At 42.0% G+C, this 15,499-nt stretch overlaps 1 protein-coding gene across 2 annotated transcripts in view; it reads left to right on the top strand.

Annotated features, from left to right (window-relative positions):
• HYDIN (HYDIN axonemal central pair apparatus protein) overlaps positions 1 to 15,499 on the top strand; it is a 3,619,565-nt gene that overhangs the window by 3,023,976 nt on the left and 580,090 nt on the right. For both annotated transcript variants that reach the window (XM_078670948.1, XM_078670947.1), the window contains one exon: positions 9,990 to 10,155. In XM_078670948.1, the coding sequence (XP_078527074.1) occupies positions 9,990 to 10,155 (166 nt within the window). The remainder of the gene's footprint in view (positions 1 to 9,989; positions 10,156 to 15,499) is intronic.

The raw sequence follows: 15,499 nt of genomic DNA, 5'->3' as shown, positions 1-15,499 counted from the left end.
GGCTTGGCTAGAAATGCATACTGGGGAATCCATTGTCTACAGTAAGAAGTAAGGCCGATAAAAGCACGTACCTCCTTCTGGGTCTTGGGCTGAGGAAGACTCGCTATTAACTGGATACGGTCTGGTGTCAACTGCCTACCCCTCTTGGACAGTAAGTGTCCTAAGTAGACCACTTGCTGGACACAGAATTGAAGCTTCGAAGGGGACACCTTGTGCCCCATCTCGGCTAGGAAATACAAGACTGTAAGGGATGCCCGCTCGCAGGCACGTTCAGAACGGGCTGTGATCAGTAAATCATCGACATACTGGAGCAGGGCAGTGTCAGTTGGCATGTGAATGTTGTCTAGTTGTCTCTTAAGTGCTTGACTGTAAATACTAGGACTTTCTGTGAAACCTTGAGGAGCGCGTGTGAACATATAGCTCCTTCCATTTAAACAAAATCCGAAAAGGAACTGGCTGTCTGGATGAATAGGAACACTGAAAAATGCATTCTTGAGGTCTATTACTGTAAAGAACGTGGCTTCGGAATCAATGGCTGTCAATAGGGAAGAGATGTCTGGGACAACTGGGTACTGCGGAATAATACATTTATTAAGCTCTCGTAGGTCGATCACTAATCGATATACTGGGGGTGCATTTGGATCAGTACGTTTCATGACTGGAATGATCGGAGAATTACATACGTTGGAGTCAGTTTCTACAACCACTCCTTGAGCGATGAGCTCGTCAATAATTTTGGATAAGGCTGCTACAGCCTCGGGTGGCAATCTGTACTGTCTGATTCGTGGTAACACTACACCTGGCTTGAGAGTCACACGATAGGGTGTGATTTGCATATAACCTACATCAGTTGGACCTTGCGCCCATAAATGCTGTGGAACATTAGACAGTCTCGAATCAAAATCTCGTAATACATAGTGACCCTTAAAGTCACGTAGGAACAATCGTATTCCCTCTGGGGAACAGCATATAACTGCACCTAACTCTTTCAGTGTCTTAATGCCTAATAGATTTTCTGGACATGACTTAGTAAGTAACAGATCAGTAGTGCGGGACAATGGACCTACTTCTAGAGTAACTGGCTTTGAAATCTCATTTACGATAGGTTTTCCTGAAAATCCAAGGGAAACATTTCTTGAGCCTGAGAGCGGAGCCCCTGGAACTTCGGCGTGACTAATTGTGGTCCTACTTGCCCCTGTATCAATCAAAAACTTTCTGTCTTTCCCTAATACTTGACTGTGAACATAGGGACCTTCTTGATCTACAGGTATCTCGATGAGAGGCAAGCCTACCTCCCTCTCTAGGCTGTTTCATGAATACTGCTGGTACTCTGGATACTCAGACTGTGCATACTGGTACATCTGCGATGTAACGTGCTGTGTTGCAGCGATAGGCTGCGGTACTGTAACTGTCTGTTGTGCATTCTGTGGCTGAGGAGTCTGTGAAACTTGCTCTTGTCTAGGCGGACGTGGTCATTCTTTAGTCTTACCAGTAGCTATGTTGTGTTTCAGAACTGCACACTCATTTATAAAATGACCTGGCTGTTTACAATAATTGCAGTTCCCTTTAACGGGAGCTGCAGGATGACTGGCTTGATTCGGACCCCTCTTCTGACTGTCTTGAGGAACAGATTGTGCAACTAGTACTTTCATTTTCGTGTCTTTCATACGTTTTCTCTCGTGTTCTTGCTCTTCCCTGATTCTATTCTGGTGGTACTGGAGCATCTGGAGCATCTGGGACGGAGTATTAGCTTGCCAGGTGCTTTCGACTTTCAAAACTCGATTTTTAACTTGTGGGCTTGAATTCTCGACTAATTTAGTAACAAAAAGGTGAGGGTATGACTCGCTACTTGTCTTGAGGCCACTGTTGATACTAAAACATTTTTCAAACCTAGAATAAAAATCACTAATATCTTCGTCTTGTTTCTGTTTACAGGCTGAGATTGCATCCCAGTCTTCTTTTCTAGTTGTCAATAATCTGGGTAAAACTTGAATCAATAATTCTGGTAATTCTTTACATTTCTCTCCTAGACCAGTACCTGGTACTCGTGCCTTGTCTTCAGCTTCTAGAACTGCCCAATCAATCTTTTTCTCTCCCACCTCCCATTCTTTTTCCTTTAGCTTTTCATACACCCCTGCGGGCAACAGGACCTTTAACATTTTAATGATATCTGGGTAAGTGTATTCTCCCATACGGAGCATGTCTTTTAATTCTCTATGGAACCCTGCTGGATCTTTGTCATGACAGGGAATTAATTTTTTCATTTCGAGGAGTTCCATCTTTGTAATCGGGGTGTAAACAAACACTCGTTGCATTTCCCCGTCCTCTGTCTTAACTGGATGCACTTCTCGTAACGGGTTCTGTCTTTCCATGTAAAATGGTTTACTTTCTGGGGGTGAGACATGAACAAAATGCGGATTCAGGAACGTTCGGTATTTGTGACGCTGTTCTAGAATGACACTAATTAAATCGGTACCTAAACCTTTCCATCTATACTGGAGTAACTCGTTCAGGACATCGTGTAACGGACCTGGATCAGAGTGCTGACCCTCATACAGAGTAATGAGGTGCTGGATCATATACATACCCACCAGTCGCTGCTCGGCTGGGGGCAATTTCAGAAACATTTGTGCCACTATTTCGTCTGGAAAAGTGGTAGAATCAGTAATCCATCGGACTGCTGATCGGGCTAGTTCTTGTTCATGCATGGTACTTAACTCACTGTAACCGATTCGTGATTTCAGAATGTGATCGGTAGCTTGGAATACTTGTTCTAGGGAACCTTGTTCTGGTACTGAATGATGGAAAGTAGACTTGTGTTCTAGGCGTAAATGGCGATCTGGAAATCTAGATTTTCCTACATACGCTATTCCGGCGGTATTCTCGTCGTCTACCTCTTCAGTATCAGAGTTACTTTCTTTCTCGCTTACTTGTGCTGCTTTACGTTGTTCGTGTATCTTTATTATTTCTCTACGGATTTTCTTGTACATACTCTCCATGGCACCAATGGTATTGTGCTTACCCTCGGCTATATTATCACTCCACTTTGTCAGGGTTTTCATTTCGGCCGGATCTTTAGACGGGTAATCTTGTTCTCTTATTAGACAGTTAATTAAAAACTTTAATATCATACGCTGGATCTCAGCTTTCCTTTGAGACATGGCATCACTAATACTTTCTGGATCATCCCCTGTACGGATGAAACGATATATTCTGTCTAGATCTTCTTTCATATTGGGTAGGGTGACTAGATACTCGGTCACCCTCCTTACGCGTACTGAATATAAAACCATATTATTCTCGCCTGGGACTGGGTCATAGGCACATTCGCCAAGGGCTTGCCTGATTTCTGCAACAGACTTATTACTCTTGGGAGTACGCTGTGATGCTTGAGCATGTAATTCGAGTGCTGATAAACGCTTGCGTGGCGGCGGGGTTTGAGGAGGACCTCCTCCTGCGGCCCCTAGACTAGAATCGTCGACTGATATTCTTCGCGGCGGAGCGGGAAATTGAAATGCTGGCTGGACCGGGGGTACCGTAGCAGGTACTGCATGGGGTGCCCCGGTGTCTGGAGAAGCAGGATGTGCCTGATTTACTGGGACTGGCGGAGCGCGAACAGGATTTGCATATTCAGGGACTGTGTCGTCCAGATAGGACGAAATGAAAATATCAGCTGCGGTCGGTTTGTGACGTAGCTTGGTCGGAACTAATGGTGGCGGGAAATTACTGGATGCCTCCGGGGTCGCTTTTGGCAAACCCTCGGCAAGAAGAGGATACATACCCTTAATAAGGGCATTCCTCTGTCTGTCTCTCTGTTCAGTTTTGACTTGTTCACCTATCTCGATTAATTCTTTTTCTTGGGCTCGCTCTAAGGATTCTCTACTTAATTCTGACTTTCTGATTTCTTTTTCAGTTCTTTTATGGGCTTCTTTGCGCCATAACTCGATGGCATCTTTCTGTGACTGTCTGGCTTTCTTTTTCCATAATGCTTCTTCTACTCGCATGATGCATTCGGCATCCCATGTACCCGATACGGGCCATCTATACTTTTCTTCTAACTGTTTGGTATACTCTACCCATAAATCTAGATACAATATGGCACTTATGCCATGTTTCTGATACATAAAGTGACCTGGACTGTCCCTGGGCGGGACGGGAACTGCTGCTTCCAGCAGACCCTTTCTAGTTTTTAACTGACGTAACTTGGAAAATATGGGCATGACTGAACTGTAATCTAGACACAATACAATACACAATGAACACGATACCTATTCCCCATTCATACCACGACATTAAAATACATGAAAAACATTTAAAATAACAGTTCGAACAGAATACTACCTGGAAATACTGAGAACAGAACACATAAATTTTCTCGAGAACAGAAACTGACTAGAACAGAAACTAGATGCACTGCTGAAACAGTACGAAACTTACCGGTCTCGTAAAGAGACACGTCAGGACCCGCATCCACCGAAGTGGACACTTCGTTTGTGGGACTGTGTACCACCAACCCACAGACCAGAGTCAATTAAATGGACCCTGTCTAGATACCACCCCAGTAACGGTACTCACCGGGCAGCAAGAACGGAAGGCCTCAGACTGGACTGGACTGCTACGACGACGGACGACGAACTTCGGACTTCGGACTTCAGTTACGGGTGGACCTCCGGATACCTCGGACCTTGGACTCTTGGCTTGGGCTCTGGTCGGGACTCGCCGCGTTCCTCCACCGTCTCGTCTGGATGCTGGACCGCCTCCTCCGTCTCCTCCGTGGGCCTGAGGGATACTTGAGCAGAAATATCTGCCACTGCGCAGAAGAGTTCCGTCACGACTGCAGAGGGTCAGGGGGTCGGCGTGGCTTCACCGACGCGTGGGGAAAGGGCAAGTCCCTATTCGGGCGCCATTATGTGGTAAATAAATAAATAATACCCTATTTTTGACTACACATATATCATAACAGATAGCTCAATAAATAAGAGTCAAGATTCGAGGTAGTAGGAGTTTTTGCAGGTTTAATACAGCATAAGGACAGGAACAGGACAACCTGCATAGGAATAGGATGACAGGGCCCAGCAGCTGCTGGGGCTGGGATGAGCGCGCTGGCTTTTAATAACAATACATGAGTATATATACATAACGCAAACACATAGCATTACATTGCAGTAGGCGTAGCAGTGGGTGGAGCAATAGGTGTGACGCGTAGCAGTCGCGAAAGATAAAGGCAAAAGTAGGTGTAACTGGGCGTATACATAGACATGTGGTGCAGACGTAACAGGATATGTCATGAATGGGGCGGAAACCATGGAGGGGGCTACCTAAGGAACCGGGACCTCTAACCTAGTGGTGCGCGCAAACTGGCAATGACGTATTACTAGGAGAAGCTGGGGGCTATGAACTCTGTGCTAGGAGCAGAGACTGAAGTCTGGAGGGTCGGAGCGACATGTACCTAAACCCTATCTAGTATCTGATGTTTAGGGAACATGTTGATATAAACTATAAGTCAGGAGAGGAAAGGCTAACTTGAATCTAAGACTGGACCATGCATTATTCTACATGTAGTGCGTGATGAAGAATATTAAGTGACCATTGAATGCAGTATTTCTCTAACGTGGAGACGTGAAGGCTAGACAATGACGGAAACTATTGATGCAGTTCAGTAGTTTAGGAATGCAGAGAAGGAGGACTGAACTGATAACTGGACTCATAACATATTCTTGGCAGACTCAGAGGCTGAGCCAGGCTGCACCGGGCACTGCGAGGCAGGAAGTAAGTGAAGGGTCGAGGATACAGGTGGGGGCTGTATCCCTCCTCAGCGAGGCTTCAGGAGACAGGAGCTGAATCTGGTGTCCAGGCCCTTTTGAGGCCTAGAAACGGAGACTTTATAATAGAATAACGTGCACACTGAGAAACGTGGCAACGTAGCTTTACATAGGCCTGATATTCGTAGTATTCACGAGGACTGGAAACTGGCATACTAGAGGTGGACACAACTGTAATTGCGTCATTAATCAGACATGGGGAGTACATATGCATATTTAATCATGCACACATAACATATGATGGACGACACGTAGGGACACAGAACATGGCAAAATTTACTTTTCCACAAGACTACCGACTTCATTCACAATTTGGGCCACAATTGATCGCCATTTTTTACATAACTTTATCTTTGTTTAAATGTTATTTTTGCATTTTTACTATATGTTGTAAAGTACTTTTTTTGTATACATATAACTGCATCGATAAAGTGCAAAGTGCAAATTTAAATCACAAAAATGTTTAAAGACAAAACGGGGGATGAGGAGTGAAAATTTATAAAAATTTACATATTAATAAAGTATTCAGCAAAAAGATTTGTGCAAAAAGTGGCCAACTCCTTGTACAGGATTTAAACAGTGTCTGGAATCCATTTTTAATTTCAGATTTTTTTGTAATCATGTGTTCTTTCCAAACTCCTTTCAGACTAATTGGTCTACCTCTCCAGGAGCAGAATTTATAGGAACCCCTTCCGGGTTGGAATTATCACCGGAATTAAGAGACTACTTGAAACTGACCTCAGCCCTGAAGAAGTTGCGGGGGTAATCCCCTGTAACAGCGACGAAACACGTGTTGGAGATCTTGAATTAAAGACATCTGAAAATATAAAGACAAGCATCATTGTGATATTTTGTGTATTTACTTTTTGAACGTGTGCAGATGATTGGTTTATATAGCATAGGTGGTCTGCTGGCCACACACGTGGGGATCTGGTGTTTTTATCCTACTTTATGCACCAAGGCAGATTACCTGCCATAACTGATTTTGTACTTATGATAGAACCTTAAAGCGCCTTTTAACTATTGCTGACCTCCGACTGTATAACTTAGCATGAGTAGTACTTTCTGATCTTGGATCACAATTTGTTTAGCATTTTTGGGAGGTTTTCTGTCATATTCTATGGATTGATGTTTCCCTGTCTTCTGGCTTTTACCTCCAGTCTAATGTGCACACTGAACAGGTGAATCATAGTCTAGAACAATACATGCATTGTTTTGGTAATTCTACTCATGATGATTGGTCTTATCTGCCTCAAGCTGAATTCCATTATAATAACTCTGTGAAAAGCGCTGCTGAGATTTCTCCATTCTTTTGTTTACAAGTTTTCCATCCCAGAGCATTTCCATCTGTTCATCAAGTAATTCATTCTGTGCCAGCAGCCACAAGACTTCTAGAATTACAAATCTTAAGAAGTAAGATCCAGGAAAATTATTTCACTACAAGCATCCTGGGACCGGTTTCGGGTTCATAACAAATGTGTTGCCGGGTGCACTGTCTGAAACTCTGACCCCCTTACAAAATAAAATTCATATGTTTTTTGTTCTTTTTTTAGCCCAGCAAGACCTTGCTGTGGGTATGTTGAAAGGTTATGTATGGACTCCTTTTGCCTTTCAGGAGTGCCTGTTCAACCACCGTTACTTAAGGACCAGTCCTCCTGGGTTTCATAATAGGTTTGATATCCCTATTTACACCCCGGTCATCTGTTATGCCACATATCCAAGCCATTCGAGTCAATGCACAGCAGTTCTTCACAACTCTTAACTCTCAAGATTGTCTTCCTTGTTATGATTACATGAGCACATCAAGTGAGTGCTCTGTGAACTACAGGTGCTTTCGGTGCAATCGCCCTACATCACCTTTCTGGACAATTGGGTACTGAGTGCCAGGTCTGTCTTTCTACAGATGTTGTGATTATCTCCCACATTGGTTAATTGATTACTCTGCCAGCATTTTATGTTTATAATTTCCTGAACTAGGAGATGTTCCATTGACTTGACCTTAAGCCTGCTCTAAGCCTTTACATCGGTCACACAGAAGACCATCACAGAGATTATCAACTCTTTGTGGAATTGTATGGGCCAAAAAAGGAAAGGCAATGTAAAAGTGGACCGTGTCCATGTGGATAGTCTACTGTTTCAGAATCATCTATGCACTGGCCCAAAACCCTGAAGTCCTGAGAGACCACTCCAGCAGGTCAAAGGTCGCCACGACTGCATTGGGTGATGTTTGCCTGTTTTAAACATCTGTCAGACAGCAACATGGGCCCTGCTGCATATATTTACAAAGTACTACTGTCTCAACAGTCAAGCCTGGCGGTAATGGCACTTTGCTACGTGGTTATACAAGACTTTTTGATCTGAATCCACTCAACAGACACTCCACTTTTGGGGTGGTACTCCTGTTTTATCTATACTAGAAATGAAGAATCTATGGTTAGGTTTACCAAGCAGAAGAACAAATTACTTGCTAGAGTAACGCTCAATTGGTATTTGAACCATAGATTCTTCACTGCCATCTCACTTCCCCATTCTTTGTAGTGGACCTTTTTTTAGTATAGAAAAAGATCCTAAGTTAAAATACTGGCCACTGTACAAACATATTGATCACCGCTCCATGTCCAACGATGCAGAAGGTTAATATTGATGGAACTGTTGTCAGTGCACAGTGTTGGCACTTCTATGGGGCTTCACTCCGTCACTTCGGAGTTGGTACAGAGCCACCACAGAGCAGCTTGACACCACCTATCGGCGAGCAGGAGCACTACTTCAAAACTTCTGGAGAACCAGTATGCATGTGGGGAATATTCTAAAGGTAAGGAATCTGTTTTCAGACAGCGTATGCACCAGAGAGAGCATTCCCAATGGTAACTAAATTTTTCTTTAAGATTTCAGTCTTCTTTTAGATGGCAACGAAGCACCAGAAAGGCTACTGAAATGTAAACTTTGCAGTATAACATTTGCATACATTCAGTCCCCTTGGATTAAAAAAAAAGACTTGCACTTGCCCTCTAAGTGTCCTTATCGTTTTGGGGTCCTTCTCCGTCTGTTGGTTGGTTTGAAGGTTCTCTATATCATTTTTAAAACACAGCTGATGGAGAAAGATTGAGTCACCTGAACACATCTGAGTAGGAAAATGTCACGAAAGCCTACCATTTGTCAATGTTTATAAACAGAATAACATTTAAAGTCATGTACCCTGTCTAAAGAATTCAATGAGTGTTTGTAGGATATGGTGTTCAGGAGAGCGAGTGTTATTGAAGAGAAGCTTCCTAGAAGCAAGATTTAAGGAGACTTGGAGTAAGATGGAAAAAGGCTAAAGCAGGAAAGAATAGAATTAAAGGGAGAACAGGAGAAGATCCTGCAGGAATGGAGAAATCAATAAGCCTGCCTAAAATGGTGTGCAAAGCAAGTTTTATTGAGAAAGATTGCAGAGAGAGGTGTTAGGGGTAAACCGGAATAGAACAATATATCCAGGGAAGATGAAGTAGAGGGGTGTGAAAGAGGATGTCGGACAAAAAGTGTTGCAAGCTAGCAGGATAACTAAGTGAGTTGAAGCTCATTGCTGAACCATTTGATGATATGCAGGTCACAAATCATGTCAAGAGCAGCTCAACCTTCCAGCCTTGTGAGGTGGATACATTGAGTACCATTACATTTGTTAATAGTAGCACTTCTTATGTGCAATTCTTAGAAACAGTGAGAAACCAGCAAGAGGTGCTATTTAAAGCAGGCCAATAATAATGATCACGATTACTATTATTATTATTATTTCTGTTGCTGTGAAGGGTATGAATACTCGATTATCACTGAGCAGCAGTGAGGACAGTGGTGTTGCTGATGAAAATGTAATAGGGGTTAAAAGCAATACATTTACAAGTCAAGAGGAAAGCGGAAAAACACAGAAGAAAGGGGTGTTCTCTTGTTTGCCTGCTTTTCAATTCAGTACCTTCTGCTGAATTATCTATTTCTTACAAACTAGAGTTTATTGGAAGTTCCTATTTGTTGAACCCCTTGCAGTAACAACCCCAAAACATGATAAACCATCACAGCTGTCTCCTAAATCTTCATAATTGTTTTTATTTTGTTAGAATGGAGTATTATGATTCTCAGACACCAAGAAAATGGGGCTGTCCTTGTGTTCACTTACATTCTTCTTTATTTTCCTAGATCATATTTGAATTCATTCCACAACAGCTGGGCATCGCAGAATGTTTTTGGACCTTTACTATTTCAGAACAGAACATTTCTGTTCCTTTTCTTCTGGTGGGAAAAACTAGTGAGCCTTGTGTAACCATGGACAGGTCTCACCTCAACTTTCGATCTCTTCTAGTTGGTAAGTGCAACATAACTATCGGAGACCTTTCAAAAAAATATTTTCTGTAGGTTGCTGTGTTTAGATCATAGTTGCTATCAAGGACAGCACACTACTCATGAGGTTATTGTACTGTTTTTGTGTTTCTAGTATGTGGCTTTTAGGTTCAGGGGCCTTTAATTTTCAGATGTTTGAAAACTTATAATGACTTTCCTTTCTTTTCGCTTGTGCAGAGTCACTAAATAAAGTTGTCCTGTGTGGTATTTAATAAGTTAAACACTGCATGGAAAGCAGCAGTCATGATTAACATTCTGTCTATTTCCATGACACATTTAGTGTTGCCAGTGACTGTTTCAAGACAGCATATTCAGATAGAAGACTAATAATTTTGACATGGAGTGTAGTGTAGCTCCTATTTTCCCAATAGGCTCTGCGCATTGGAATAGTACCTACAGCAGTAAAGGCCTAGGCCAGACGTTAACTAGGTCTACTACTGTCGATACTAGACTTAATTTTTGGGTTTGCCAGCTAAGCTCAGAGTTCGCTAGAAACTTTCTCGAATGTTCAAGGAAGGATGAACTCCCCTGATTAGACAAGAAGGGATTTAGTTTCTGACAACCATAGAACATGACAACTTTGCTCTCCCCTAATCAAGAGTCAATCTCGAGAGTCGTGTGAGCACAAGGCAATTATTTTACTCAGTCAGTACGTGCATTCTTAGTCTCATCAGAATGTAGAGAAAAGGAAGAGACGGGCGTGTTCAATAAAAGATGTTATTTATTGATCAGTCTCTTTTCTCGTACAAGAGAAATGGATCGATATTATTGCAATACTTATAGTTAAGTAAAGTGCATACATTAGAAGCAATAGTATAAAATAATACTGTAAAAACATTGATATGGTTTCTGAGCCATATGATGTTTAAAATGATTAAAATATGTTTACATACACATATACATTTTGACTAAACGTACTCAACTGGTGTTTCTAAATACGCCTACCCCGTGTACCTGACCTAAGTCTAATGCGTGGGCGGGAATAGAAAGTTACAGTTTAAGTTAAGTTTGTTTTTGCCAAGTGAATAACTAAAGAATTCTCTAGGAGGGGTTATTCAGTTCTGTACCTGGAATTTAGGATGAATGAGGAATGGTATCTCTTTCTCTGCTCTCGATATTCCAGGCTGCCTGCGAGGGCTGCCCAGAAGCGCCGGTGCTGGGTCTCTCGGCTTGAGATAGCAGCGCGTCTCTCAGCGCGTCAGGAAGGCGGGGCTGCTGCCTGCGGGGTCTGCTTCTGCTCTCGGCTTCGGCAAGTATGGCTGCTCCGTCTTGTCACCACGCGTGTGTTTGCATAGGGCAAGGTCGGCAATATTTATACCTTAAAGGTGCCGAGATTGACGTAAGGATGGACATAGGTACGTCAATAAAGATGTCATACGACTTGCTCGTTAGCACATTCTTTACTAAAGTTCTCTGTGAAATCAAAACAATGGCCGCACGGATTATCCAGGTTGTCATAGGTTTGATTTGTTATGAGAACGTCGTATGCCTTATCAGGGGCTGGAGGAATGTCGCTTGTCTAATTAGATCTCAAGCGTTATGACCTAATCAGATAACACGTTCCTGTGCCGTAGTGTGACTGCGTCAGATAACGGTATCTGCATCATGGGGGTTTTCTTGCCTCATGGGCTGACTGTTAGTTAACTAGCTAGTAAGTTTAACCAGAATAGGGTCAGGAATAGGGGGATCGAATCAGAACCTATAGAAATACACGACACCCACTCCACGCTAACTATGGTCATATCTACTAATCTATGCATAGTATAACATAGTACAACATACTATAGAGTATAGTGTATACCTTACCACCCCAAAATACATAAATGCATTTCGAAATTTTCAAATATACTGAAAAATTGCAGTCATATATATTGTATGCACTTAAGCTATGAATTAAATGCAAAAGTAAACACGCATTGTTATGTATTATTGCTTGTTGGTATATGAGAAATACACATGAAATGGCTCTTAATATGGCTATACAGAAAAAAAGTCGAAACCATTTCATCACATAAAATCTATTGCGAACATACCAGCGGGCAGCTAAAGTCTATAAAGTCTATAAAGTATCTAAAATAGAAATCTTAGTTCTCTAGGAATAGTCTCTTACTTTAAGCAGAAAATCAGTGTCCCGGGAAAAAATATATAGAAAAATATTTTAGGGGCTTGCTGAAAAAAGTTGCTGTCCGTGAACTGGATTGTAATTGTTCATGTGACTTTATTTTTAAAGTTGAAGGCCGAATTCAGGGAACGCCGTGTGCGAGTTTACTCAAAAGTCTCTATTTCTGTTCCGGAGAGAACATCATATCATTCAGGCTTTCGAAAAAACTGTCAACAGCTTCATGGGAAAGTTCCTCTAAGTCGGAAATAGGGGTAACCATGCATTCATGCGCATGATTGTCTCCATTGACATTCTGATTTGCATTGCTGACAGAAGGTCGTACCTGTTCGATGCTGCTTTCATCTTGAACTTCACTACTCTTCAATCGCAGTGGTGAAGATTCCAGGAATGCCGTCATCAGAATTGGCAGCCTTTGAGGGCAGCACAGTGCGTGAACCTTGGTAGGAACCAACAGTGTATCTGCATCCACCGGCGCATCCGATTGTAGCGTCAGACAGGTGTCTAACACGCATTCTTCTCCGCATAGCAGACACCTTAGTACAGGTAAAACACACCTTTGCCACATTGGTCGAAATGATAGAAACCAAGTCATGTTTAGGTCTCTAAGCCGGGATAGTCCCAGGATTTTTGATATCCGGTCCCGGTATCCAATGGCTAGGATCGTATCTTCCATTGTCGCGAGAGTTTGTTCTGTGACATGGGTTGCCATAACGAAAAATAAGGACTAGGAATAGGATTCCTGCAATTAGTCCCAGGATCAAGGGAAGTCCGCCAAAAATCGAATGGACGAAGTCTGGAAAAATACCCAGTATGGCTTTGAATGGTGTTAATGCCATCGAAAATACTGTCTTAAATACCTTTGAGACCCCAGTGGTATCAGAAATATTTAAGATTTCGCTCAGAATTTCCGCGAAATGTACGGGGGAATTAGTTGATAATAATGTATGTATCTCTGCAGTCGTCCTTGCGACTTGTAGATCATACGTTTCTTTAGATGACGTGAGCCTTGTAGGCGTCTGAAGAAGCACTGTTTTCATTCTGCTTAAAGTGTCTATTCGAATAGAAGTAATTTTCAGACCGGGCCATGCCCTTGCCTCCCTGTCTGGAAAGGAGCTGGGAAACAAAGAACGTCCACAGCACTTGACCTTCGCCGTCGTAGTGACGAGATAAGGAGTCCCGGGCATAAGACTACAGCATCTGCGGTCTACAATAAGAATGTAACTCCCATTATAGAGTCTTTGAAGGAATGGTTCTATTTCAGTTGCAGGTGCGCCTTGCTGGTGACATGAAAGGTTGTATGAATTCCCTTCACAGGCTCCGTGCAAACTAATACCGTTACACAGAAGCGTGCCGCTTAGTGACATAGCACAATTGTTGCCACTAAGAAACACTTTCTGTCCTTTGTTACTGACACATGCATGTGAATAGGGCAGGTTCCAAGTTGTTTTAAGGTACCCCTTTCCCAATTTCTCGTACATGCCAGCCTGTATATATTTTTGGCAGTATTGAAACCTGAAGGTTGAGATTGGAATATTTATGATTCCGTGGATTATCCATTCACTGACAGGTCATTCTGACATTGTCAACGGTAATCTTTCTAGTTTTTCAATGCTCAAGATTGTATAATCAGCACCCTTCTGCGCCATACCGATCTGTCTATCAGTAAGGTTAAAGATTTGGAATAGTGACGTTGTGTTGATTAAACGCCAAGGCACATAGCCTGAACGCAGATTTTGTAACGTCCAGCCAAGCTGTACAATAGAACGCAATTGTGACTGACCATGTTGTAATAACAGTAAGTCTTGCGATAATATATCGATTGCTGAAGACACAATGCTGTCCAATGAAAAAATTCTGGAGGACAGAGTCATTAACCCATTGTCCACTACAGAAAGTGATTTTTCCAAATTAATACGGTCAATTTCCCGTATTCTCTCTGCTGTCTCAATTTGAGTAACCTTCCAGGCCTCATTGTATGCTGCATATACAGAGGCTGCTATGAAACGCTTTTGACGCTGTTTGCGTGGTCCCATTATGAAATCACGCAAGTCAGCACCATCAGTAAGTAAAGTTAGGTGTTGCTTAATTTCAGGCAGTGTGGAAGTTTGTAGCCATTGAAGGCATAATTTGCCCACACTGTAGGTTGTTATTATCCCTGGGTGATGTCTTTGGGGATATCTAGGGTCTGGCCTGGTCATTTTGAAACCCTGTGTTTTATTCAGGAATCTATCTTGACAGTTATTTGTATCTGTGGGCCAGATCAACCATTGTTTCCAATCAGGATGTGTTCTGTTTTGGTTAAGTATATGGTTTATGTCTATTTCTTCATCTGTATCAGAGTTATTGCTAAACATTGTTGGCTTTGGAATAGACGGGTTATTTAAATCTTTGATTTTGGCTAAGCCAAGACAGGTGGTTTGTTGAACAGTGTCATTTAAAAATATCATTTGTTCTGGGATCATGCAGGCTCTAAACAAAGCTTCTAAACCCTGTACTTGCCATTCTTTTGTGCCCCAAACACTTTTCAAATCAACATTTTTGTCCCAATAATCAAATCCAAAAGTATTCATTTTTTCAAAGAAAGAATCTGAATATATCAATTTTGTGTTGGTTATCATGGTTTTCATCCCTGTCTTGTTTGACAATTTGTAATAAAATGTTTCAGCATTAGTTATGTTAAAACCTGAAAAATATGAATATTTGCCATACACGGTTCTAGAGCTCCCTTTTGGAGGTGTAGCACAATGTTCCCATTGATTAAAATTTAAAACATTTCTAGGTTGTGCAGATTTATGCAAGAAATGGTTACCATAATGGTTATAGCAGTACATGCTGTCATAATTTGTAGAACCCTGCAAATAATCATGTTTTGTAAATTTAGCAGACATTACTAAGTCAGACATCATATTGTTTATACTTTCAAAGTCCCAATCATCAGCAAATGAGTTTGGTTTAGCAAAGTCACTCAAGGAGATCTTGATTTGGTGTGGATATTTCAGGATCTCGACCGGACCATAAATTTCATAGTCAGTGTTGTCCCAGGCTACCCCACCAGATATTGGAATTGCTGTGAAGTTGGCTGAAGAAAGTTCTGAAGAAAGTTCTCTTTTCTCGACGTGTGAAGATGTGTGTGGTTTGAGGACCAAGTTGATGTTCTGACTTGCTGTGTCCATTTTAGCATATTTTC

This window comes from Lissotriton helveticus, chromosome 12 (assembly GCF_964261635.1).
Source record: "Lissotriton helveticus chromosome 12, aLisHel1.1, whole genome shotgun sequence".
In the NCBI taxonomy this organism is placed as follows: Eukaryota; Metazoa; Chordata; class Amphibia; order Caudata; family Salamandridae; genus Lissotriton; species Lissotriton helveticus.
Note: the sequence above shows the minus strand (reverse complement) of the source record. Positions and strands in the feature narration are given on the sequence as shown.